General features: G+C 36.6%; 1 protein-coding gene across 1 annotated transcript in view; it reads left to right on the top strand.

Annotated features, from left to right (window-relative positions):
• XPO4 (exportin 4) overlaps positions 1–26,489 on the top strand; it is an 83,784-nt gene that overhangs the window by 43,358 nt on the left and 13,937 nt on the right. Inside the window, exons 7-18 of the mRNA XM_075083316.1 lie at positions 5,616–5,728; positions 8,162–8,319; positions 8,593–8,767; positions 13,529–13,705; positions 15,925–16,067; positions 16,180–16,325; positions 17,628–17,805; positions 19,550–19,709; positions 21,355–21,524; positions 22,478–22,652; positions 23,774–24,067; positions 24,973–25,153. Coding sequence (XP_074939417.1) covers positions 5,616–5,728; positions 8,162–8,319; positions 8,593–8,767; positions 13,529–13,705; positions 15,925–16,067; positions 16,180–16,325; positions 17,628–17,805; positions 19,550–19,709; positions 21,355–21,524; positions 22,478–22,652; positions 23,774–24,067; positions 24,973–25,153 — 2,070 coding nt within the window. The remainder of the gene's footprint in view (positions 1–5,615; positions 5,729–8,161; positions 8,320–8,592; positions 8,768–13,528; positions 13,706–15,924; positions 16,068–16,179; positions 16,326–17,627; positions 17,806–19,549; positions 19,710–21,354; positions 21,525–22,477; positions 22,653–23,773; positions 24,068–24,972; positions 25,154–26,489) is intronic.

Here is a 26,489-nt window from a genome sequence, read left to right as displayed (position 1 = left end):
AATATTGCTGGGCTTTAATGCACCTTGACATGGACATACAATATGTCCTGTGGAGTCAGGATGTAATATAATTTATATTCCTTTACCTCCAGAGATGTTTCTCGCTGCTTCATGACTTTGGGATTTATCTGTTCTTGGCAGCCACATTCTAATGGGCTTGAAATGAAGGTCCTCAAATGCAAAAGTTCTTAAACAGAACGTAAGATTTTGTCCGTCTTCCATCTATAGAAGGGTGTTTATTATCTGTCATTAGGAGCTGTCAGAGAGCTACCTATGTTTTATTTGAAAAGGTACAGATTTTTGCAGCTTTTTGTAAAGAGTGCTAATAGTACCACGAATAAAGAGAAATTTAGCTTTAGTTCTTCTTTTGGATTTGGTGCCTCCGCTTGCTTGGAGCCAAGCTGGCAAATTTTCAAATTAATGTAGACTAGGGAATTGGATTTAAAATACAGGTTACATAAACCTAACCTAACCCTGATCCACTTCTGTGCATCATTGCTGTTACTTTGAAATTAATGGTGCAATGGCAATTGCACAAACTGACTGAAGCTTTTGTCTGATCTGAACACTTCTTTTAAGTATGTGTGTTCCTCAGCCACACAGTTAAAGGAACAAGTTCTTCATATCTCTATTCTGAAAATATCTTTTTATACCTCAAGCCAGAATGAGACACCCTTCTGGGAGATCCTGCGAACCATATAGCTCTGCAGACTTTCAAGATTTGAACTCGGTCCAACACAGATTGGTAGCATCTGTTACGTGGAATGGAAGTGAATGAAAAACACACAGAATGCTCCAGGAAACTTGAGGTTTGTTTTGAGAAATGATTGAAGTTGGCATTGCTGCTGAAAAAGCATCTCCCATGAGCGTGATACTGAGCAGGGAACCACCCAGCTGAAATTTTTTTTAGCAGGTTGAGGTCCCCACTTTGAATTGTTGTGCAGCTACAGAAATTATTGGACCTGTACCAAGGAGCAACAACACAGATTTCCTTCAGCAGTAGGGCTGCTTTCCTTAGGTCTTGGGTTTGTTAGCAGCCTGGGATTACCCTGAATTTACTACAGCAGTCTGTCCTTATCTGAAAGATGAAAGGCTGGGGTACTATCCTGGCTATTGTTTGGGATGTAAAGAAAAATTCAGTGTAACTAAAACACCTGTATTTAAGGAAGTGCAAAAGAGAGCTGCATTTTACTGTATTAGACTTACCACTCTTAGGTAAAAACTGACCTGAATTTGAAATCCCTGATGTTTAGAAATTATTTCTAGGGTACTGTGCGTTTTCTTGACAATCCTTTCTAGCAACTTCTTAAGACAAAGTTGGGCAAAGCGAAGATGAATGACAGATCCCCTGAATTTGGTCATAATTGCTCTAAACATTTGTATTGATATTGAACTTTTAAATAATTAGTGTTTCATAATTTCCATTTTCCTGAATGAATTCTGAAATCCGTTTGCAATGAAAGAGCATCATAAAGCATTCATATCAGAACGGGAAAAGAGACTAATAATTACCCTTTTTATGAAGGGGAACTGATAAATATAGGTTTTTCCCTCTTCGGCTCTCTTGCCCCAGTGGTTTTTAGTTTCCAGTTTTGCAGTGCTTTGTCATCAGCTTCTTAGACGGCAGCCAGTATATAGTGGAAAGGTGTGACATGTGCATGGCAGTCACATCTGCATAGGTGCTTTAAGTGTAAGCTAGGCTTAAAGTGATTAGCTGGCATACTATTAGCCGCATAACCACAGCGGCAAAACATAGCAGGAGCTGCAGAATCCACTTGGGTGGTCAAAATGAGACTTGGTACTGGCACCGCTACACCACTAGCAGCTCTGGAATTGGCCAGTTTTAAAATCAGCTTGCGTCTTCCTACGCTTCCTGCGCCTGTTAGTGCACAGATGCAATCTGAATCCAGTGTCTCCAGCACAAAGTAGTTCTTTCATTCTCATGACAATTAAGAATACTTGTTTTTAATATTTAAGTATTTAAGCGCATGTTCCTTCTCCTGAATGCTGGATATGTTTGCTGAGAGTGTAAGTTATATAAAGGTTTGTGAAGCATTTCTCCATAGGGGGCAGCAAGCCTCTGCATCAGTGTTAGACAGTTGCTCCTAGACTCATCCCATGTGCTCAGTTGATTAGCTAGCAAGCCAAAGGAGGACTTAAAAATCCAAATATAATCAGTATGTTAGCATTATAACACTGGGTGACAGATTTTCAAGCAGTTACCTGTCTAATATAGTTTTTTATTTGTAAAATATAAGTCTGACTGACACAAAGCTCTCCAGAAATGTTCCAGACAGCAAAGGTAAAGTGATTAAAATAACTTTTAAGACAGAGATTCGGGCTTTAGTATTCCAGGAGTTTTCCCTCCATTTCTGAGTTGTTATTCACTCCTGTGGACAAATTTGTGAATGGGGGTCTGGCAAAAGAAAACTCAGCATTGATATTTTGATTCCTAGTTTACTGCTTTATGGAAGGGTAAGCCTTGCTTCTTGTAGGAAAAAGATGGTGGGTGCTCAGATACTGGAATTTGTGGGAAGTCCCAAAGTGAAATGTTATAATCCTTGTGGCTGCCTTAGGATATGAAATATTCTGATACTTATCTTCACCCATCAGTCCCTTCTTGGGACGGAGGCAAAGAGTGGGAGGAAAACTACACATTTATCTGTTATTTTATTTAATATATTCCTCCAAGAAGCATATGAAATGTCAAATATATCCTTTTTAAAAAAAATTTACAATTTTAAGATTATGAAATTAAAATTATAAAAAGGTTAACCTTATTTCTCCAGCTCATGAAACAACACCAAGCATAAGGCTAATAGCTACATATATAAATGTAGGCAAAGATTTTTTTAAAAAGTCTTAGACATTGTGGTCTTCTCCTCTTCCTCTCTGGGCACTAATTAGTGAGCATATGAACCATACATGAAGGCATCTAGTTGTATTCTTACACTTTTCAGTAGAGCTTGGTACATGTTATTGAATAATCTGTTCTGATTCAAGCAGAAGTTTCTAGCCTCTCTAGGAATCAGTGCCGTAAGTTTTGTGAACTGGGTAAAAACATTGCCGTGCTTCTGGTAGCTGTTTCTTAGCTTGGATTTCCATGTCATTCAAAGTGATCTGTAATGAGAGTTACTCACTCTTCAGCAGAATTGGGCAGGTTACAAACATTTGTATTTATTGTCATAAGTGGTTTAAAATTCTTTTTCATTTAAAAAACAAACAAAACCCTGCCCCAAACCCTCCAGGATGTCATGGCAGACTGATCTATGCTTATCATAAATCTATGTTATGGCTTGAGTGCTTACAAAAATGTGTTGCGCTAGTTCTGTACTTTTTGTCTCCTCGTAAGTATTGAGAATCAAATTGATTTTTGATGATGAAGACTGCATTTGTCCTGTGTACACCTGTGTACTAGGTAATTTAGTGCCCTTTTTTTTTTTTTTCAGGTTTGATGTAATTGGGCTGCTGCTAATAAGGCTGAGCAATACGTAGCACAGAATAACTTAAGGTATTTCATGGTAGTAAGCATCTCCACAGCCAACCTTTGCTAATGTCCGCGTCCATTTAGTACGTGATAGAAAATGGGTGTAAGATCTCCATGATAGGTGCAGGCACAATTTGTATTGTTCAGTGAACGGATATTTTACCCACAAATCTGCTATTGTCAGATGTGTCATCAGTCCATTAGTGTGAGAAACGGTACTAAAAATAACAGGATAGGCCTGCTAAATACTGAGGCTTGTTAAAATAGTGACAGCAAACCGGCCCTTCTTTCATTCCATGTGAAAAGTGTTATGTAGCTGATCCCCTCTGTAGACTCAGCCTAGTGAAGAGCAAATTGATTTTCAGAGATTGATAATGTATCTATGACAATCTTCTGATACTGATGTATTTCCACGCCAGAAGTTTATTGGAGAGTTACAGCAAAGGACACTCTTGTCAATAAATAATTTTAAAATACTGCTTTTTCTAAAATATTCCAAATTAAAAGGAAAAAAGTGTAGCTTAGTTTACCATATAAAATTAGTTTTAATTTGTAATATTATTCCTGATAAAGGATGCCTCCATGTGATAATTTCATACCTTTTTTTTTTTCATCTGGGAGAGCTGAAGCATTTTTGATCACTTAAATGACATCTGTATTTCAAATGAAAGTAAAAGAAATAATTCTGTGATTTTTAGTTTTTCCCCACCTGAAATAATGCAGACGTGGTATGGTCCAACACACACTGATAATTTTGAAAATGGTGAAACCATTTTTATTTTGCACTATTGTGAAAATCCTTGATTGTTGTTATGCATTATAATGTGCTGACAACAGTTCTGGAAACGTACCACCAGTGAAGGCCCACTTGGTACTGTGCCATGGAAAAAGTCGCTTTTTTGGAATGTGGTTCTGCACGGTGTTCTTTGGAATATCTCATTTTGGCGGAATTTACAAAACAAGTGTAAATAAACTAAAATTGTGCATCCTGCCTTGTGCCACAATCCTTTGTATTAAGCTAGATGTTGACTTCATATATTGTTCCCTTCAACAAAACCCAGCACAGTTAAGAGGTCTGCTTTCTTGAATGACACCATTGTGAAATTTATGTTCTTCTAGGCATATAAATACTTTTTGATCCACGTTTTTGTAATACCTGATGATTTACAGTACAAAAGTTAATACAGTTCATTACCAGTAAGTAAATTACCTGCAGCTGAGCATGCTGTTACTTATTCTGATGGTTGGGTTAGAAAAGGGATCAGAGAGGATAATGAAGGGTTTAAAAAAGACAAATGAATGCTTAAGTGTGCTGAGTTAAAGAAGTTTCACTACCATTTGGATGGCAGGGGTCACGGAAGGAAGCACTTTCAAAAATCTTTGATAAACACTCTTCTGCGTGATCAGACTGACAAAGAATGTAATCTGCTTGTTTAAATGTTTTTGCTCATGTGTCTCTCTTTCTGTACTAGAGCGTTTGCAGAGTTTTGTAAATTAAGTTATACCAAAACATGTGGTAAGAACTGAGTTCAGCAAAATCATGGCTTCATGGTGCACGCGTTTTTCATGTGTTTCTCTTACGAACATGTGTTTAATGTGACGATGCCTTGTGGTGACTTATGCTTTTGTTCTTCACAGTGTGATTAAAAAAATGTAGATTAATGCAGGTCTAACATATCTGCATTCTGTGATGCATATTTGGCTATTTAGAAAAATAGGATTTAGATTTCAATGAGCTATCTTTAGCTATCATAAGGCCTTTTTAAAAGCTGCCAGGAAAATTTTTTAGAAAATGATTTCCCATTTTGCATAAATTTTAACACCTGTTAATTGCGGTTGCTTTTTTCCCTTCTCGCTGTGTCACATTAGACACCCTGGTTGTCAAAGTGATCGTATCACTATGGTATGTCTCATAATTATGATCAAACTGTTATCTAACATTCCTGGAGCATTCTTTTTTTCAATACTTAATACCTTTTATTCCTTGGCCTCATGCATGAATTATGCTGTGTATGTGAAGAGGCTTAAAGTTTGTTTCCATTACATTCTTTCTGAATGGATCCTGTTGTATCTAGGATTTTTTTAAAGCCAAGTAGGAATGTTATTGTTGACCTTGACACCAGATAACTGGGCAGACATTATATAGCTATGTTTGAATCCTCACAAAATGTGATGCTAAAGCCAACAGAATCCTGGCGTGAGACCCTCCTGGACAGCAGAGTTATGGAGCTTTTCTTTACAGTAAGTCTCTCTCTTCAACTTTCATAGTCCAGACCACAGGGAAAGCAGCTCCTTCCTGTTCTAAAACTTTATTGTTGGACTCTTCCTTTTGCATCAGGTAGGACTGATTCTGTTACCTTTAGCTTGCTTACTGGAGCAGACAAAAGTACTGTATTTTTCCTAAGTTACCAAATATGTATTTTGCCTATAAATTGCCTTAAATTGATGACCATTAACAAAAGAAAAGGTGTATAGTTATCTAAACTTTTATACATTTAATAGTTTTGGACACATATTCATCAAATGAAACCAGGCGTGGTGAGCAGTAGCAGAGTATGTCTTTCAGCTAAGGTGTAACAGCTCTCGAAAAAGATTGAACAGTATGTGTTGGCTGATCTTAAAGCATTTGCTCAACAGAACAGCTGAAAATAAGTAATGTAATTGCAGTTTTCTAGCCAGTGTCAGCACACAGAATTCTGTATCTCTTTGCTCAGCACAGAGTAAATCCAAACAAGTTAAAATAGATAACTTGGGAGGGATGGGGAAGGGGCAGAGCTGGGTTAGGGGAATGTAATACTAAATTTCTATAGCTTAAAAACCCCATTATATTGAAACTGAATAAAATTAGTATTGTTTTCTTTCTACCACTGTTGGGGGGAGAAGCTTTGTAGTCTTTGCTCAGCTAGGAGTTACCGCAGCACCAACATATATTGGCTTACAAATTAGTTTACTATGCTATTTTATCTTATGTTACATCTCTTGGGACCTGAGAATTCAGCATTCTCAGGCTATCTTCCTTTTTGCAAAGCAGAGAAACAACGTGCCCAGAACTTGGTCAAAGTTGTAATTGGACAAAGTAATAGTAACTCTCCTGTGCTGCTTGAGAGTTAGCTGATCCATACGTGCTTGGGTACATGTCCTTACTTTATAGGATTCTTTTGATAAAATAGATTTTTTTAAAACAATTTTTTGACTGCACGTTTATCTGCTCCAGCAGTTTTGAAAAGGTGAAAAAAATCACTGGCAGAACTCTTAGCAGCTACGCACGATCTGAACAGCTGTCTAGACTATCCAGACAGTTGCTACTGTCAGCTGTGAACCTCCACATGCAAATAACTTTTTGGCTTGCATATTAACCCTTCCTCGTTTATCAGTATGAAGTGTCTGAGTTAGATATCTGTTTCTTTGGTTAGTTTACAATTACTTATTCATTGTAAGAATAAAGTTTTGAATAACATGCAGAATTGTTTTAATACATTTGCATTTTACTTAGTAGTTACCAAAACCTGCCTGTATGTGATCATTTTTGACTGAATGCTAGCCAGGGCAGTATGCTGTCAGTTTTGGTTTTAGATTCCTGATTTGCAATGGTTGAGGCGTGTAGTATTAGTTTGCTGCTTGAAGTAATGTAAGTGAATGTTAGAAATTTATATTCATTTATCTGATCTGAGAAATTTTAATAACCTTGCAAAAGTTGGCAGGACTGCCATGTTAAAGAGAGAGCCTTCAGTTCTAATCTCAGCCTAGTGTGGGATGTCTGTTAGGAGGAGTATTTCTGTTGCGGGGTTTGTTTCCCCTGCTAGTTTGATCTTTCAGAGATTAACTGTGCAGCTAATCCAGCTAGGTATGAGTTGGGTGAAGCTGCAACTATAATGCCACAGAGAAATGTTTGGTGCTTTAACTGTACTTTTATGTATAATATTGCTGAAATAATTTAACTGAATTTTCTTCTGGGTGAAAAAGCTACCCCAAATTTCTTTATTTGGTAAATCTTGTGAAAAAATAGGAGGCATGAGCCTAAGAAAATTCTTTAAGTCCATACTTAACAATTAGAATAAGTACGTGAGAACACGATTACTGAAGTGTTAAGATTTGACTCTAGAAAGTCTAACCAACAGAAGTAATGACATAACAGTTCGCAGAAATGAGGCAAGATTACCGTTGGCCTTGTATAATATAAGGGTGTTGCCGAGGAAGTGATGCATTCATTTTTTTATGTCTTCAGTGTTTACTTCTGCTAAAGAAACATCTATATAATCTTGATTGAACTTGTTGACTAACTTTAGCAAGACTCCGTAGCCTAGGCATAGTTAGCATAATAGAGATGACTGTCATTATTGCTGTTTTTAGAAGGAGCAGTGTGTCTGACTGGCTGGCATCTGTTTCTCTGTTTAAGACATAACATTCAGTAGACAGTTCAATTTTCAACATGTAGGTGAGACTTAAGGAAATGTTAGTTTCAGTGAGTTAATTCAAGGCTTGCGATTTTGTGAGCTGAGTCACAATCTTGACATTTACTATGGTTTAGAGAGCTGTAGAAACCCTTGCATTTCAGACTGAATGGAAGTTATAGTACGCTTTTTTTGGTGTGCGCTCTTTTGGATTGAGAGCCATGTGACTGTTGTAAGAACACCCTATTTTCCGTGTATTATTAACTATCTCACTTCCTGAAAGGTACATCGAAAAATCAGAGAAGATACAGATATGGCCCAAGATTCATTACAGTGTCTGGCACAGCTGGCGTCTTTGCATGGGCCAGTCTTTCCTGATGAAGGTTCACAAGTTGATTACCTGGCACACTTCATTGAGGGATTACTGAATACTATCAACGGGTATGTATGCCTGCTCTCTAAATTTAGATGACATCTTTTAGTCTTTAGTACGGAGTGTAGCCTATCTGTATGGAGAACTGGTATGGCTTGCTTATTTCTGCGTATAATTTGTGCTTACTGTTTGGATTACTGAAACTAAGAAAAGGCAGTTTAAAGTAGGTGCTTCTTAAATTATATCAAATAGATTTATTGATTGAAAATGCATCAACAAAATGAATTTACTTTTAGCATTTTTCTTAATGGCAAAAAACTAACTGCTATTTCTACCTATAGAATTGAAATAGAAGACTCTGAAGCAGTGGGAATTTCCAGTATTATCAGCAACCTGATAACTGTGTTTCCTCGCAATATTTTAACTGCTATTCCAAATGAACTTTTCTCTTCATTTGTTAATTGCCTCGCACACCTCACTTGTTCTTTTGGAAGAAGTGCTGCCTTGGAAGAAGTGGTAAGTATCTGTTCTCAAATAGTAGGTAGTCTTTTTTGTTTGTTTGTTTCTCTCTATTTGTGACAACCATAAGTGACATGAGAATTTGGCTGTTTTATTAGTAACTGTTGTGAATTCAGTGGGTTTGTTCTAGGTAGTTCAGAAATCACATCCCAGAGGATTTTTTTTTTGTTTCAAACAACATAATGAACATAATTACGCACTGTGTGCATCTTTCAGACTTTGATTTAAAGCACCTGTTTCATATTTTCATTTTTAAAATAATGGATTAAATTAAAACTAATAAAGTCTTTAAATATTGCTGACTTGCTCTTATAGGACCTTTCTGAAAACCGTTGTACGTAGTGATCAAGCTACAGTCCTGAAAGCTTAAAATTACTACATGAACATATGGACAGACTGAAACTTAACTGCTGTCAGGAGTTCTGAGTCAGGAATTTCTCTCTTAAGTGAATGTAGCTGTAAAGATCTGTTGTTAACCCCTGCTTGTAAGCTGTTCAAATCATCCCTTTGTTGCTGACACAGTTCAAATGGTAATTCTGTGTACAAATCTAGCACAGGAATTCAGAGGATTTTTTTTTCCTGTTTGTTTACTTCTTTCAAACTTTGGTTGTAACATTAAAGAACAGTTGGGATAGTCTTAAGTGTTCTGCTTCTAAAAATTGCATTAAAAAAACCCAAAACTTCTAAGGTGACCTAGTTGAAGGAAAAAAGCCCCTAAGAATTAAGGTGAATGATCTTGCACTTGAGCTATTTATGTGCAGTAGCTATTGATTTTAAATGAGACTATCAAGATATTAGCCAATATTTCCCCATTACCATCAAAAAGTATACATTTTTACCAGTTTTGCTATGTTGACTGGTCTTAATTACCTGAGTTTGAAAATAATGGTAGAAGTATTTAGTTATGAAGTTGATGGATGTGGTTTTTTACCAGAGATCACAGGTGTGTTAATTAGCATTCAGTGCAGAGCATTAGATCATGTCTTTGCTGCAAGGTTAAAATGTATTACATTTGGCCCAGTGCTCACTTAAACTTTCAAGTGCGTTCATGTCTTAATCAAGAAATTGATGCTTAAATTTTCAGTCTGAAATACAGTTGCTTTCCAAACCTTATTGGTCAAAACTTGCCCTGCTTTTGAGATTACTTAGTAGAACATTGAACTGAGAGTTCTGGTGCTCACTGACACATTTAGGAATGTTCCTGAAGCCTATATAGAAAAGATTCAGCCAAATCATAGGCATCGATCATTAAAATTAAAGGGACTAAAGTGATGTTGTTTACTCAATTAGCATCTTGTAACCTGAGAGCTAGAGTATACAACCATGTTTAATGAAAGGAGTGTTCAACATAATGCCATTCAAAACACTTCATCTTTCAGCAAAAGCTTGTACCACTATCTGGTGCAAATAATTTGTTTTGGAACTGACTGACCAGTTATGCCTAGTAAACTGTGGCTGCTTACGCTTATATAATCCCATAGTTTTTGCTGAAGTCTTTTCGGTATTAAACTTAAATGTTCTCAGATTCAGCAACATTAGAGAGAATGCAAGATTTCTTTCGTTTGAGAGAGAATTTGTTTACTGTCCTTGAATCTTTAAGTCATTCTGAGGAAAAAGAAACATTATACCTTCGCCACTTCCATTCTGTCGTAAGTCTTACAGATACATATCTCAACTTCATGCTGTTTCTCTGATTTCCGGGATGATACAGAATTCTGTGGTGATGAGCCTTTTAAAAAAAAAAAAAAAAAAAATCTTAGCAGTGCGTCAGCAATAAGGCATGCTACCAAGACTTTCAAGCTATTGCTCACTTAATCCAGATGGTGTAATGATACTGTGTGCTGAAAAGATACTACTTTGCATCCGCAAAAGCAATCTTTTGACTTAGGAATGTCCCAGCCATGGTTAATGTGTTATCCAGTCGTCTTGTTTATAGATTGCTTGTAGTGAGACCTTCAGTGAGCTCATGTGCTGTCTGTACTTAAGAGATTTTGATAAAAGATTAAATACTGTGTGCATTGCGTTCAGTAGAGTCCCAAGACGATAATCCTGGAACCTTTCAGAAATCTGAAGTGCAGCAGAATGCAGGCAGGCATACTCCATGAGCTTTGCTGGTTGGAAAAGCTGTTTTCCCCATATTTCTGCCGCTTCATATGCTCGCAGAACAGCTCGAGTGAACACTGCAGAAACGCCACCAAGCACAAGGATTCTACTTGGCTGAGGACCTGCTATGGAAACACTCAAAACTGGGAGGTCTTGAACCATAATAGGCAAACCACTTCAAAGCAGCTAATACTGATTTTCAATCAAGGGGGAAGAACCCACAATCCAAACATGATGTTCAAATGCTGTTTTCCATTAACCTGCCTCTTGGGGTTGGGGAGAAGGGCTGAAGGAAGTTAAAGTGTTTGCCTGAACAGCTACACTGGTGGAGGGCAGTAAGCTTCAGCAATGCTGAGGGTTAGTTTTTGGTGCAAGCTGGACCAGTAATATCTTCCTTTAATAGACTGGGTCTGAGAGAAGATGCTTGTCCACAGCTATGCTTTGCTTTGCTCAACACTTAGTGCTTATGTGGAAATAGAAATCAGATAGTTCATCTGAATTAGTGAAGAGTATGAATAGGATGTTGGATGAAAAGTCAAATAGAAATAGAAACGATATCAGAAGCTTTTTTCTCAAAATGAATCTTAATGCACTGTTCCTGTTTATTTTTTTAAAAATACGTGATGAGAGAGATCATTCTGAATTTGGTCCTCTTTGCTGTGCCTCCAACTCTTTCCAGCTTATTGCTGCTTGACAAATTTTAGAAGTGTTCTTTCTTCAAAGGGTCAGCAGACTGAAGAAAGTACCACCGATTTTCTTTTCCTTTCCCATACTAGAGAAATTAAGCATTTTTGCTTTGGCTTTATTGGTTGTATCTTGCCTCTCATGAAGTGCTGAGTTCTGAACTGGGTGCTGCCGTTGCTTCTGTAGGATCCATTAGAATGATTCAGCTCCCTGGTCTGCAGCATGCCACTTAGTTAACCTGTATGGCATTTTTGGTAGCCCAGCTCATCTGAAGTAAGGATTGGGAGGTTTTAGTAAGGTTCCTTTGTGACTAAATTTGTTCAATATGGATAAACTCTTTCTATTGTTTGGGCATGTACTTCATGGAGGTAGTTATTAATCCTGGCTCCCCTACGAGAATACCATGAACTGTTTAAAAACATTTTTTCATGGCATTACCTTCTGTAGCACCTTTTCAAATAATTTAATTGGATAGACTTGAGTTCTTTTGTTGTTCAAAAAAAGACATATCTGTTTATTGGCTTATGCTCTGGATTCTTATAAATCATTAAAAGTTATGTATGTTATGTATGTAAATATATTATACACACATGTCAAAATATTTCAGGATGGAATGACTGTCTATGAATTTGTGTCCTTTAGCCAGGTTTTAAAAAGACATGTTGTGGTGTCCATACTAAATTTGTGGCTTTTTTAGCGTTGAATACAACTTTGCCTCTCTCCTTGTCATCTTCAGCTTTTGTTTTCACACTTGCATTAGTGTGTCCCATATTTTAAGTTCTGTAAATATGACCACTTTGCAGTTACAAAATGATGCTGTGAAGCTATCTTGAAATGCTTCCAATATGCTATTGGTTTTCCCTCTTAATCAGTCATCCAGCCAATGTTTTCTTCTCCTTGCCTGTTCTCCCAGCCATTTTTGTAACTTCACTGAAAGTCAGGGATTCTTTTGTCTGGGGCATGATTAAGGCCCTAATATATCTTTCTTTCATTAAGGAATCATTTTATTAAGCTCTCATGTCTCAAAGTAACTTTTGTGAGGAATCCTGTTGACTAAAACTTGAGAAGACTTCTTAGAGTAAAGAAATATCCTGCTTTGGTAGTATGTTTTTCTGTACAGTCACACTTAAGTTATTTCAAGTTGGATATATTTACTAAAGTTCAATTTTTGCATCAGATGAAAAAGTTGATAGGTACATTAAAAACACTTTAAAAAAAGAAATGGCCTCTTTGGGTTCTTTAGTCTGCCTGTAACCCAGGACTTTGTTTTTCAGGTATGTTATTTCCTTTTGCAACTTATGTACCATGTAGAAACACATACGAATAACTAAAAATGTGAAGCATTAGTTAAAACACACTAAGAAATTGGAGGTGTGGGCTTATTCTCTGGAATTCTATGGGGTTTTTGTTTGCTCATAGAATGAGAAGTTGTGTATCATCATCAAAACTGACTACCTGTAGTAGGGTTTCTTGAACATATGCAATCTTACAATTATTTCCTCTGGAAAAGAGAATTGTCATCTTTTATCTTTATTTCAAAAAATAGTGGAATACATACAAATCTATATGCACATGTCCTATTTTAATCTGATTCAAAAGAAATGGCTCAGTTCCTTCTTTCTTACTGTTAAGAGCCAAGACGCTTGACACATTTGGCATAAAAGCTTGGTAGGTCCTGTATTTAGGTAATGATGCATTAAAGCCAGTTTAAGGCTGCTTTGGTTTTGAACATCAGGTGAAGAGAAATAACTAAACCCTTCAATCGTTTTTTAAGGCCTAGCAAGCATGAAAGCTGTACTGACCTTTTTGATTATTGCTTCAGTTCATACTGATATTTTCTTAGTTATCCTTAGATTGGTTTTGCAACTGATTTTTTTATAAATTGTTTCAACATTAGAACATCTGCTAAATAATTATGTTCCTCTGGTTTAGTTTAGAAATAAGATTTTTGTTTTGTTTCATTTCTTACAGCTTGACAAAGATGACATGGTATATATGGAAGCATATGATAAGTTGCTGGAATCTTGGCTTACTTTGGTGCAAGATGACAAACATTTCCATAAAGGTTTCTTTACCCAACATGCTGTTCAGGTCTTTAATTCCTACATTCAGTGCCATCTAGCTGCTCCTGATGGTACAAGGAATTTGGTAAGCCCTCATTCTAGTAGTTCTTGATGATGATGTGAAATAACTAGCCTGTGTCTTCTGGTGCGTACTATATCATGTAGCTCAAGGGGGCTAGTATAGAATTACTGTTTGTGACTCTGGAAATAAAAAAATTTGCTGAATTTATTACTCAGAGGTCATTTTCCAGTCTGTTTCTCTCATTCCGAAGAGGAAATAAAGGAATACAAAGTTGGAAATCACTTTAAAAAATAAAAAGAAAAAAGTAAACCTGTTACTCAAATCAACATGCATCTTACTGGTTTTCCCACAGATGCAATGGTGAAACTTTTGACCATCCTCCTCTGGACTAGGGTCCTAGTTAAAATCCCCAATGAAATAGTAAGCCTTTTATATGGTTGCTACCTCCCATACATTATCTTCAAAGGACAGTTTTGAGGTATAATTGGCATACATAAATATATGAAAAAATGTAGAATGACTATGCTCAGGCTAGAAGAAACTTGCAATGTTATGTGGTTCTTAAGGATAAAATGATACATGAATTCCCGATTGAAGTTTGAGGTGACTGTTCTAGAGAAAACCTAAAAGTACCTCAAGTATCTCTTGAACCATTGAGAAAGCAAGCAGATTAGTCTCTTTGCCCGGAGTCTGGATCGTAGTAGGAAATACAGAAAGTTGGATGTAGATGTTGGTTGAATGAATTATTGCGTAGATTCAATTCAATAATGGTATAAAATATTTTTCAATTCGATGCTGTGCAAAGATCTTCAACATACCTCATTTTGAAAAGCACCATATAAAACTTAATTCTGCTATCTCAATATGTAACAGATGGAAATAACAGTGCCAAAACAGAAATATTTCACAAGGGAACTTTGAATTCATATCAGGCGGTCTTGACATAACTTGTATACACAGGTTAATTCATGTCATTCTGTGAGATAAGTCATTTATCCCATGGGTAACCTTTTAAAAGCCACAGCTGGCATTTTAGAATGCTTCTTGTTCAATATCAAAGCAGTAACAGGAACTTTCAGACTCTGCTTTGAGAGCAGAGGCTCACTCTTCAGTAAACAGCTGCAACTTTGAAGTTGCCAAAGAGAATGATTTGCTGGGTTACATAAAAAAAAAAAATGGGTTAAAAGCACTTTGGATAAGGAGTTGCATGTGGATTCAGTTTTCCAGAGCCTTTATAGGAACAAAGCTGACTGATAGCTTTCTCTGTCACCTGTGTTTTCCTTTGTTAGTTGCGTAAATTTTATGATTCTTCAGGAGATTTTTTTTAAAAAAGTTTTAACATCGATACTTCGTTTCTACATATAATGGTTCATCTTTTCAAGGAATAAGGTCAATTATTATTTAAGTAGTTTTATAATGCAGCCAAGAGACACTTTGAAAAAATCAAAGAGTGCAACTTCTGCATCAGCAAGAAATAAAACTGAGGTGGTGATGGTGATGATGATGGAGGCTTCTGTTTCCCTGAGGTTATGGCATTTACTTTTTAAAGTTTGTTTGTGGTTCTCCCCCGCCTTGAACAATGGGTTATGGAAGATCTCTAATGGAAGAGATTATTTTAATTTCATCATGAAAAATGCTACCTATTCTGCGATTTATGGAATATCTTGGACAACTGAGAACAATATCTTTGTCTAATGAATAGGGGAAAGCATGAAAGTTCTGGTGTTTAAAATGGTTCTTGGTCTGCCATATATGTGATTTGAAATCCAAATGTACTTCAGCCATGTTCTGAGCACTGGGTTTGCTGACCATCTCTGTGAGCCAGGGTCATTCAGTACCTTCTATTGCACTTCTAGCAATGAATGCTCGGCAGAGCTGATTTATATACCTTGTGGTGTAAAGAAGCTGTTTTGCTCTTGTCTAGCCTGTGCTTATTCTATTAATAACAAGTGTCAATTTTCATGACTCTTAATCCTTGACTCTTTTCACAAACAGTGAATCTTTTGACTTGAGGGCACTATTGGAAATGGTAGCAAATATGCAATTAACTGAATGTGGCATTTTGCTAACGAGTTTGTGAAATGATGACATCAAGACAGTATGAAGCCATGTTTACTCCTCTGTTTAAATCTTCTGTGTCTGATTTAGTACAAGTCTGTTGTTCAACCATGCAAAGCACCTTGAAAGAAAAAGCCGAAGTCATGTAGAAAATTGTGGTGGTGATAAAATTTAACAAGCATAATGCTAACTGGTTGCTTCTAATTTTGTTGGAATAATCAAAGACTGCCAACGGTGTGGCCTCTCGGGAAGAAGAAGAAATAAGTGAACTGCAGGAAGATGACAGAGACCAGTTCTGTGACCAGTTGGCCAGCGTAGGCATGCTGGGGAGAATTGCTGCAGAACACTGTATACCTCTTCTTACAAGGTATTAAAAGAAGTCATGAATGCAAGTCAATAAAGCCATAGAATATTAAAAGCCTGACTTTGCTGAAACAATTTAAAAACAGTTAAGTTATTCTATTGTTATTTGTTCACAGTTTATTAGAAGACCGAGTGACAAGGCTCCATGGTCAGTTGCAGAGACATCAGCAGCAGTTACTTGCCTCACCAGCATCAGGCTCAATTGACAATAAAGTGCTTGATGACCTGTATGAGGATATTCATTGGCTTATTTTAGTCACAGGTTAGTGATTGGCTTTAAATAGGACTTATTCTGGTATTCTTATTGCAGCTGGAACACCTCAGGAAAAAAAAAATCCCTGTATATAGACCACTCTTAATTGACTATAAATTTATCCCTTATGACGCATTCATCTTACATACACTATTTGCAAAGTCTTCGTTTTACTTTAAATCTTTAAAAGATTGATGAAATCTTTGCATGAGGTATGTCACTTGGAAATTCCCGCAACTAATTTTGTTATAGGTTTTTTGAGATGTGTTATAAGTCAACCTATTCAAGAAATTAGTCTGTTCATGATATCAGTTGTATTGTCTGGGGGCACATGACTTTATAAGGGAATCAACATGAGATCAGGATAACAGTATTACTCAGTGGTGGCAAAGAATCAAGTAAGTTCCAGGATATCTCAGTGCTGATGATCCATGTCCTGGCATTTTGTGATGTGTCAGGGAACTTGAATTTAGAACCTTCTTAGTTTTGATTTTAGTTTTGATTTTTAACTATCTTACAGCTGTTTTCAAAACATAATAACAATTAAGACAGTGGCTGTACTTTGTCGGGGAAATTTATACTTTATTAAATACTTTGTGGGTTCTTTTTGAGCATCTGATGTTTTAGTTGCTCTCAGGTGTTGACATGAATGTGCTTATATTTTTGTATCACTGTGGGATGGAGTTTGTACCTCACAGATGGTTATGACGTCAGATATTGAAAACTTCAACTAAAGCTGGAATTAACATTAATTATCTGGACACCAGAGTATTGTATAAAAATCCGTGCTTCACCTGATCTGCAGTTGCTGTGCAGGGAAAACTTCATTATAGCACATATGCTTCATGTCTGAAAGCCTCTGACAGATTAGAAATGTTAGCAATACAGAAGTCCCAAATGAGATGGACTCAGTGGGGAAGATGTAAAATCAAGGCACGTTCTCTCACATAACAGGAGGAGAAAAAAGTGACAACAACGTTGCTTTGTTTTTTGTCCCGTCCATGTCCCCCACCTACAATTGAATTGACTGTAGTATTTCTACATGAAGCAAAACTTGTATCTTTTTTTAATTTGTATTTTTTAATTTGGTTTCCAGTCTTGGTTTCTTGTCACTTTACGTTCTTCTCTATTGAATGGCTTTAAGGATTCTAAAGTTAACTTATACAAATTTGAACAGCATCAGTCAGGGTTTGTACTAACATTTGATTCTAATGTGATGTGTGCAGCTAAGCCAATGGATTCTCTAATCAAAAAGCTGTAAGTTAACCTAGGGTAGAAAGTTGTGATCACTCTTTCTTTTTTTAATGTAAGGCTACCTCTTGGCTAATGATACTCAGGGAGAGACTCCGCTAATACCTCCAGAAGTAATGGAATATTCCATTAAACATTCAGCTGAGGTTGACATCAATACAACACTTCAGATTCTGGGATCTCCAGGAGAAAAGGCCTCTTCCATCCCAGGGTACAACAGAACAGATTCTGTAATTAGGTAAGGGTGTATCTTGTGCTATTAAGTATGTTAAATGCTTTTTCAGAGGAAAAAAAAAAAAAAAGACTGAGTGGACTCCTTTTCAGATTCACAGGAAAAAAGCAATATGTAAACACTGAACATTAGAAATGTCTCTTAAATAGCATTAAAGTAAGGGCAAATAATTTATAAGAACAGTTGTATAACACATTAAGACAGTGCTGTAAAAGAGATTAAGAAAAGACAGAAAAGTTAAGTTCGGGTTTTTTGAGGTGGTTTTTTTAGGGTAAATAAAGACAGGGTAAATACACATGATATTTCAAGTCAGGGTGATCCAGGGTAGGACTAAGAAGAAAAATGAGAGTAAGGAATCAAGACAGATAAAACTGAGTCAAGATGGGAAGGCTGAAATGACTAGATTGATGACCTAATAGTCTTACCACAGGACATGAGCTAAAGTCTTGGAAATAAACAGAAATGATGTTATATTCCTAATGAAAACCCATCTTTGATCTATTTGTTACAGAAAGTCCTTAAAAAGACTTAAATTACTAAAAAGTTGGTAGATCAAAATCTTTAGATAATATACCATATGCTCTGTAATTCATTCAGCACTTGTACAGCGTAAGCATATGCTTTGCAGAGCATCGGTGAGCTTGTCTACTCTGAACATGAGTTACTGCCCCTGCTTGGCGGTAGCAGCTCAATTGGTCCTCGGTGTGGGAGAAGGTGTTGTCACATATAAAAGAAGCAGGAGAGGGGATTTCCGTTCTCTTTTTGCAAGAAGGCTGATGCCCACAAAGGACTTCTCAGTTTGAATCCTCACACTTGAGAAGATTGCATGCCACTTTTAGTTGACGTGGAAGATTCTTCACCCAAGATTAGTTGTTTTGTATACTTAACATTTTTGTCTTCTGGAAGAGGCTAGAAAAATGGATCTTCATTGGCAATGATTTGCCTAATGTTTAGAAGTTTGAATACTGCTCACTGATACTATTGGCAGCTTCAAGAAGTGGCCGACAAATAGGATTTCTTGATGCAGCGTCCTAGTGGTGATGGGGATAAAATCAGATCTAAATAAGGAGAGATTTGAGGCTTTCTGGCAATAGCTCTGAAATGTCTTCAAGAAACAGACCACTGTCAACTTCTAAATTACTCGAACTATCACATTCTTACAAAATTTAATTAATATACTAAGCAAGCTAATATTTAATGTTGTTTTAAGGACTGAGTGTATTAATGCAATCACGGGGCGATCTGCTATTTCAGACAGTTTCTCTGCAGTAATGAAAGAGAAGAATAACTGGTCATTAATGTATTTGTTCTCTAGTAAGCATCACACTGCAAAAGCTGCACAATTAGGCCCCACTTGGTCACTAAACTTGATGATGCAAGGAAGGGAGAATCAGTTTTCCAAAAAAGCTTTTCAACCACTCCAAGTAGTCCATTTGTCTTCATTCCCTTGATGACACAGTGCTTGTGAGGAGTCTTTGTTGCAGTAGTTTTGATGTCAAAGATGATCACCCTATCTTTTAATGCATATTCTGACTTTTTGGAGGATATTTTCCAGTCTATCCTGTCTGTCTGTCTCTCTCCTTGCATTTAGAAAACAATAAATTAGTGTGTGTTTTACTTTGTTAGAAATTAACTACTTTGTGTTATCCTGTTCCTTCTGTCATACTTCATGAAAAATAAATGTGTTTGGTAGTTGCATTGCTTCTCCAAAAACCACTCTCAGCATCTTCATTGTATTTTAAATCTGCAGGTTGTTATCTGCTATTTTAAGAGTGTCAGAAGTAGAATCTAGAGCAATAAGAGCAAATCTCACACACCTTTTGAGCCCCCAGATGGGCAAAGATATTGTCTGGTTCCTCAAGCGTTGGGCAAAGACTTACCTCCTAGTAGATGAAAAGCTGTATGATCAGGTAAGGATATAACTTTTGTGAATTAATTGGTGAGTATTAGCAATAATATTAACCTGTGAATACACATGTCAGTGTAGCTATTTTTAAGTGCAATGATAAAGCATTTTTAACATTAAATGGGTTGGGTTATTTTGGAATTTGAATGTTAATGTTTTCTTCAGTTGTTTAATAGAAATGTAAGTTGTTAGAGGACCCTTCTTGCACATTTTGGTGCAAACGTGATTTTCCCCGACCCTGCCCTTCTTGTGGCTGTTGCCATAGCAGAATAGCATAGTGCGTTCTCAGGCTGCATAGTGGGTGAAACTCCCTGACAATTTTATAAGCTACTTCTCACTCTCCATCAGATCTTACAGTTCATCTCTAATACAGTAGTTGCCCTTGATGGATGATTTAGTGAATAACCTGGTCAGGATTCTGAATTAGATATTTAACATAATCACAAGGTAGTATACATCAGCTAATGTCATGCTACTTCCTCTCCTCTCCCCATTCTCATATGCTCTCATTGTATATATCATGATTTCAATAGTGCATTCTTTGTAAAGGGCAACTTCTTATCATGTTTGGACAGCACTAATCACGATTAGACCTTGATCCTGATTTTGCTTATAGAACTAACTGTAATCCAGCTAGCTGACAGGGGCCACTCATCCTGAGGAGGTCCTGTTAGCTCTAACTTCTGGAAGGAAGCCGCCTCCTCTTCCCCTTTATTTTCACTACTGAAGCAACTAAGAATACTAATGCTTCAGGAGGCCCCTCCTTAACAAAAATAGGTTTACCAAAGACTTGTAAATACTTGGAATCATATTATTCAGCTTGTACTTAGAGCAGAGAAGAATTTGTATAGGTACCAGCTGGGAAAGAATTGGAGAGCACATAAGGAGATCCACATGAGAAACAATGTGAAGAGACAGAGTATCTAGGAAATGCACATGTTTACTTTGTGTTGACATGTGAAAGTGACTGAAACCTCTATTTAAACTGTATGCTCAGTCATGTATATGTTATGAGTTTTGAAGTTAGAAACATTAGTGGTGTGCTGACAGGAAGCCCCTGCACAATTATTACAAAATCCTGATTTTCACTTGAGAAACTTTTTTTAAAGATAGGAGAACAGGCAATTTCAAGGAAGCATATTTTAATGTGCCAGGACCATCTTTCCTAAAAGATATATAGACTAAAGGAAGAATGTGCAGAAAGCAGATGCAGAAGAATTGCAATGAAAATAAGTTTTTACAAGATTTTATCTAAATCAACAGCTAGGTTCATTTCTAATAATTTTTATCACTGAATTTTGAGGATTTTAATCATAAATTCATGGAAACACTTTTGGGAGATGATTTTGGGATCTTGCTTAGTTTTTAAAGCTTTTAAACTTTCATTGGCATTAAAAGCTAGACGTACTTAAGCCTGGTTTTGTAATGAAGTTGAAACTTTGTTCTAGGTGTTGTGCTTAAAATTGTGAGATAAATTTGGCAAAGACTTTTCTATTACGGGTATTCTTTGCCTTTGTCTATGTAACATTTTGTGTATTTTTAAGTAGGGAAGAAGTGACAGCCTGAAAAGAATTTGCTGACAATGATTACCATACACTTTGGGGTTCTGGCTTCTGTAAAACTCACTCATTTTAATGCTTTTCTTATAGATAAGTCTGCCATTTAGTACAGCATTTGGTGCTGATACAGAGGGTTCCCAGTGGATTGTGGGTTACCTTTTAGAAAAAGTGATCAGTAACCTGGCAGTGTGGAGTTCAGAGCAGGACCTTGCAAATGATACTGTACAACTGCTAGTAACGTTAGTGGAAAGGAGAGAGCGGTAAGTTGCTATACCTCTGGAAGTCAAAAAATTTCTTTTGCTTCCTTTAAATTTTTTTGGCCACAGTAATCCAGATGTAGGGCACTTTGTATTCATGTCTCTGTAAGTCCAGTTACTTCAGTAACATACTATAAATGGAAAAAAATTGTCTGACAAATTGAGGAGTGAGACCTAGATTTGACAAAACATAGTCTAATTTTTATTATTGTTTAAAAGTGCACTCTCCTTCCCCTACCTTTGTGCCTCACTCTTAAACAGTGAGAAAGGAAAACTCTCCTGGTCTCCACTCTTATTGCAAGGATTTTGTGTTGTTTGTTTCTGTTCAACAAGTGCTTCCGGATTAAGAGTTCAGGTACTGGCTAAGTCAATAGAAAATGTGTTTTGTAAACATATAGACTTTTTTTAAATCCAGGATTTGGTGGACTCAGACAAATTTCAAAGTTTTCTTTGGTATTACGAACTGTGATGTAGGAAATTCTTGAACATCTCACTTTTGTGAACTGACTTGCAATTTTACATGTAATTATGCACTCACAGTCTGCCGAAAGACTGTTCTGAAGTTAGAGGAGTTGAATTCTTGAGGAATTATCTTCTTTTAATTAAAACCCACAGGAGCTAGTTCTGGAATAAACTGCTTATCTTATCATGATATAATGAGACTAAGCTTTTAATCCATGCAAGATATCCATTAACTCTGTGTGTGTGTATGTGTGTAAAACTAAAGCACCTCCCTGCTTTTCTCCCATATGAATTGAGCTATTTTCAGAGTATATACTTCAGAAATATTAGAGGTGAGGCATTAATAAGATGAAAGGCAAAAGGCGATTTAGCCTTAAAATAAAGGAAGTAAAATTTTAAAAAACTCTTCTGACAACTGCTAGCAACCTGATGCGCTCTGTTCATACAGTTTTCTGAAGTCTTTTCTTTAATTAATCTGTTTTTCCCTCTTCTAGGGCAAACTTAGTTATTCAGTGTGAAAACTGGTGGAATTTAGCTAAGCAATTTGCAAGGCGAAGCCCCCCTCTTCACTATTTGTCCAGCTCTGTGCAGAGAACACTAATGAAAGCTTTAGTTTTAGGAGGTTTTGCTCATATGGATACAGAAACAAAGCAACAATACTGGACAGAGGTAAGCCATTGTGATGCTTCCGTTACCTTCATTTTAGCAAGTAGTACCAAGAACTTAGTTTAGGGAATTTTATGGTGACAGAAAATTAACTCGTACAGAATCTTCTGATTTGGAACATATAATATTGATAATTTTTAAAAAGTATTCTTTCTGTGAAGGTCAATAGTTGCATGGCACCCAGGAGCTGCCAAAATCTGTATCTAAAACACCACAACCTAAACTGAAACAACTAATAATGACCTGGAGGATTTTTGAAACAGCCAGTATAGCAGTATGCTTGAAAGAGACTATTTTAAGTAGTTAAGAATTTCCCATGGAACTGTGTGTCATTTCTTCCTTTTATTTTAATTTGGTGGTGTTATGAATTATTAGGTTATTATCTTAACGATAATGACAGTAAGTAAAAAGCTAATGTGGAGCATAATGAAGAGCCTTGACTACCTTTTCATGCCTTGGCTCCATTAAAGCTCAGATATTTAATACCAGAAAGATTGGTGATAGAAGTAGCTGAAATGTGATCAGTGAGCACTGTGTGAGTTTGTAAAGCATTGGCCTTCTGAAGAAACTTGTTTTTATTAGTCAAGCTATGAAATTAGTGATTGAAGGCAAGACTATAATGTGCTGGAAGTAACTGGGAAAAACATTTAACTATTTTTATGGAAGTTCTTTAATTGGTTCCAGAGCTGATTACAAAACAGATTGCGCTATTGAGAATCATAACATGGCAGAGATAATTGTGAACATCAATCTTAATGCTTTCATTGATGAACTATAACAATTTTTTACCCTCATACTGAATTTGGAAGAAATTTAAATACTGAGAGCCAGAGAAATTAATTGTCATCTGTTTAAAGATTACAAAATAACATAAAATCAATGTGGAGGTGCTTGTTTTGAAACCAGCCTGCAGCTGATGATGAATAACGAGTGTCACTCGTCACTACCACTTCAGCTTATGTTAATGTGACAGATAATAACTTAATTGAGTCATTGGAAACTGGAAGCAATTGAATCTTTTCCTACTGTGCCAGAAGCAACCCATGAGCTTGCTAAATTACTTAAACATCACATCTCATGTCATAGTATGCTTATCTTAATATGACTTTTCTAAAAACTTTAAGGTCCTTCAGCCGCTTCAGCAGCGATTCTTGAATGTGATAAACCAAGAAAACTTTCAGCAGATCTGTCAGGAGGAGGAAGTGAAACAGGAAATCACTGCTACATTAGAAGCACTCTGTGGAATTGCTGAGGCTACCCAGATTGATAACGTAGCAATTCTCTTCAATTTCCTAATGGACTTCCTTAATAATTGCATCGGATTAATGGAAGTATACAAAAACACGCCAGAGACTGTTAATCTCATAATAGAAGTCTTTGTTGAAGTTGCACATAAACAAATTTGCTATCTTGGAGAGGTAAATACAACCAAAAGGGGATGGAGGGGAAGAGCGTGTGTATGTGTGCATACATGTGTATACAGTGCTATCCCTTAAACAAAATAAAGGATAGTGATTTTTAGATTCTACAGAGAAAGAAATGCTATATGGCCACATCTGTTAGAGGAATTCCTTTGTTTAAAAACATACACTTGCAAGATGAAAAGCAGGATTAAAAGTGTTCTTATACCAATAAACTTCACCATAATTCATCACGAATCTAACTCTGTGCATGGGTGGCGAAAGAGTGCAGACTGTGTTGAGTACTTTTTTTAAACCATATCAAACTTGTCTGAAGGCTTGTCCAGGAGAATTGCAGCACTGTTTTATGTGACAAATGCATACTGTAGAGACACTGCCTTGGGCCTAAACAAGGCATAATGGATACCAAGATACAGTCTGGTAAAACGAGTCATTGCAGTACACCTACATCTTTGCACTGTTGGCTGTTTTTGGTTTTGCATCTAAAAGCGACCCTGCCTGTTCCAAAGTGGGTATGCACAAACTGCACAGTGTACTATGGCTCCAAACTTTGACAGCTGAAGTGAGTCCCCAAGGGATTTTGTTGGTAATCTAGTTTGAGAGATCAGTGAGATGTGTTGGCCTGTCCCAAGACGCTCTTTAAAAAAAAAAAAAATATATATATGGAGGAACTGATAAAAGTAATGTTCTGCTGTTTCAATGGGTAGCACATCAATCTATGGCTGTATGTGTTCTTATTGTTTAAGGTGTTTGTTTCCTTGATTTTTGCATGCAGTTGTTACAAAAAGTGGTTATATTACCAAAATTAAAATCTTGAGGTATCATCAACCAAGTAATGTCATCTTAAAGTGTGTCACTTTTAGCATATGGAAGCTTTCTTATTATTTAACATTGTTTTATAGGCCAAAGCCATGAACTTGTATGAGGCCTGCCTAACTCTGCTCCAGGTGTATTCCAAGAATAACCTAGGTCGACAACGGATAGATGTTACAGCGGAAGAAGACCAGTACCAGGATCTCCTTCTTATTATGGAGCTTCTCACTAATCTTCTATCAAAAGAATTCATAGATTTCAGTGATACAGGTACGAAGGAATTGGTAATTACTAAACCACGACTTGTGTTCTAAACTGTAAAAACCATTGTGGGACATGCGTTCAAACCAGGTAGAGTGAAAACTGAAGTTTAGGCTTCATTAGATAAAGATATGGAAATTACTATTTAATGTGCCAGTAGCAAAGGAAGGACTTTCCACAGAACTCTAGCATCTGAAATTATTATTGCTCTCAAAATAAATAGGGCATCTATGAAACAGCTTGAAATCTGAATGTTTGAAGTCTGAACATGTAGCAGCAGCAGTTTTCTAACAAAAAACCCATAGAGAAGTTGGAATAGTAAATTACCGCGAGATCAAATGGATTATCTTCTTTAGTACAAGGTCCAACTTCTGTGAAATGCTGAGCTCATTAAAATTCCATCGTGTTTGAGGGTTTCCTGTATTCCTCATTCACAGAACATGCTTTATGGAATGTGGGTGTAGTAAAGGGTTCTTTTTTGTATCCCAGCCTGTTACTTTCTTCCGTATATTTGCCACTTAAAATTGCACTAGTCCTGAACATGATTTGCAAGTTCTAGCTTAGCTGTGCTGCGTTGCTTTTGAATAAGTTGAAACACATCTGCGTCAGTCAGATCTCACCATGACCTATACAGTTTGCACAGAAAACATGCTCAGTATCCAACGGAATCTGCCTAGGTTGTTTTGACATTGTTCATTGCTTTTCTGAGGTACATCTTGAGAGAGGGAACCTTGTACTCCGAAAGTCAGTGTGTCAGTCTAGTTTTTCATCGTGCACGCACAACACAAATGCAGAACTCGATTCAGACTTTGTCCATTGAATGGACAACTCAATGCCATGTAACATATTCTCTTTGAGGTCAGATATTGGAAGTTAGTTGCATGGAAAACAGCGTAAAATACTTACCATGAAACTCAGGAATGTGAATGCTACCTAAATGTAATCCCCAGAGATGAAATGTATTGAAAGTTGCTGACTCAGTGCAGGAATTATAAAAGTAAGTTCACTGCCAGTTGATGGGAAAGGTAGGTCTTACCTGTAACTGGGGAAAGCTTGGCAATGTCTAAACTACAGTTTTCTGCATTAACTCTCCCCATTTTTTCTCCTTGTGTTAATAAAATAAACATATGTAAATATTTATTTTATACATATATAAAGTATAAAAATGCTATAATATTTTGCTCACTATCTGTTTACATGTGTAGGCATGCAGCAGCTATTGCTAGAAACAAAAGCAGTGTCCTGTAATGGAAGGGAGCCCTCAGACTATCTAAGTGTTCTGTTTTAGCGTGCCATCTGGTACATGTGATTATGAAATGCTTAGTCCTGATGAATATAAATATAG

This window comes from Phalacrocorax aristotelis, chromosome 1, assembly GCF_949628215.1.
Source record: "Phalacrocorax aristotelis chromosome 1, bGulAri2.1, whole genome shotgun sequence".
In the NCBI taxonomy this organism is placed as follows: Eukaryota; Metazoa; Chordata; class Aves; order Suliformes; family Phalacrocoracidae; genus Phalacrocorax; species Phalacrocorax aristotelis.
The sequence above is the reverse complement of the archived record's forward strand: the minus strand, read 5'-3'. Positions and strand labels throughout refer to the sequence as shown.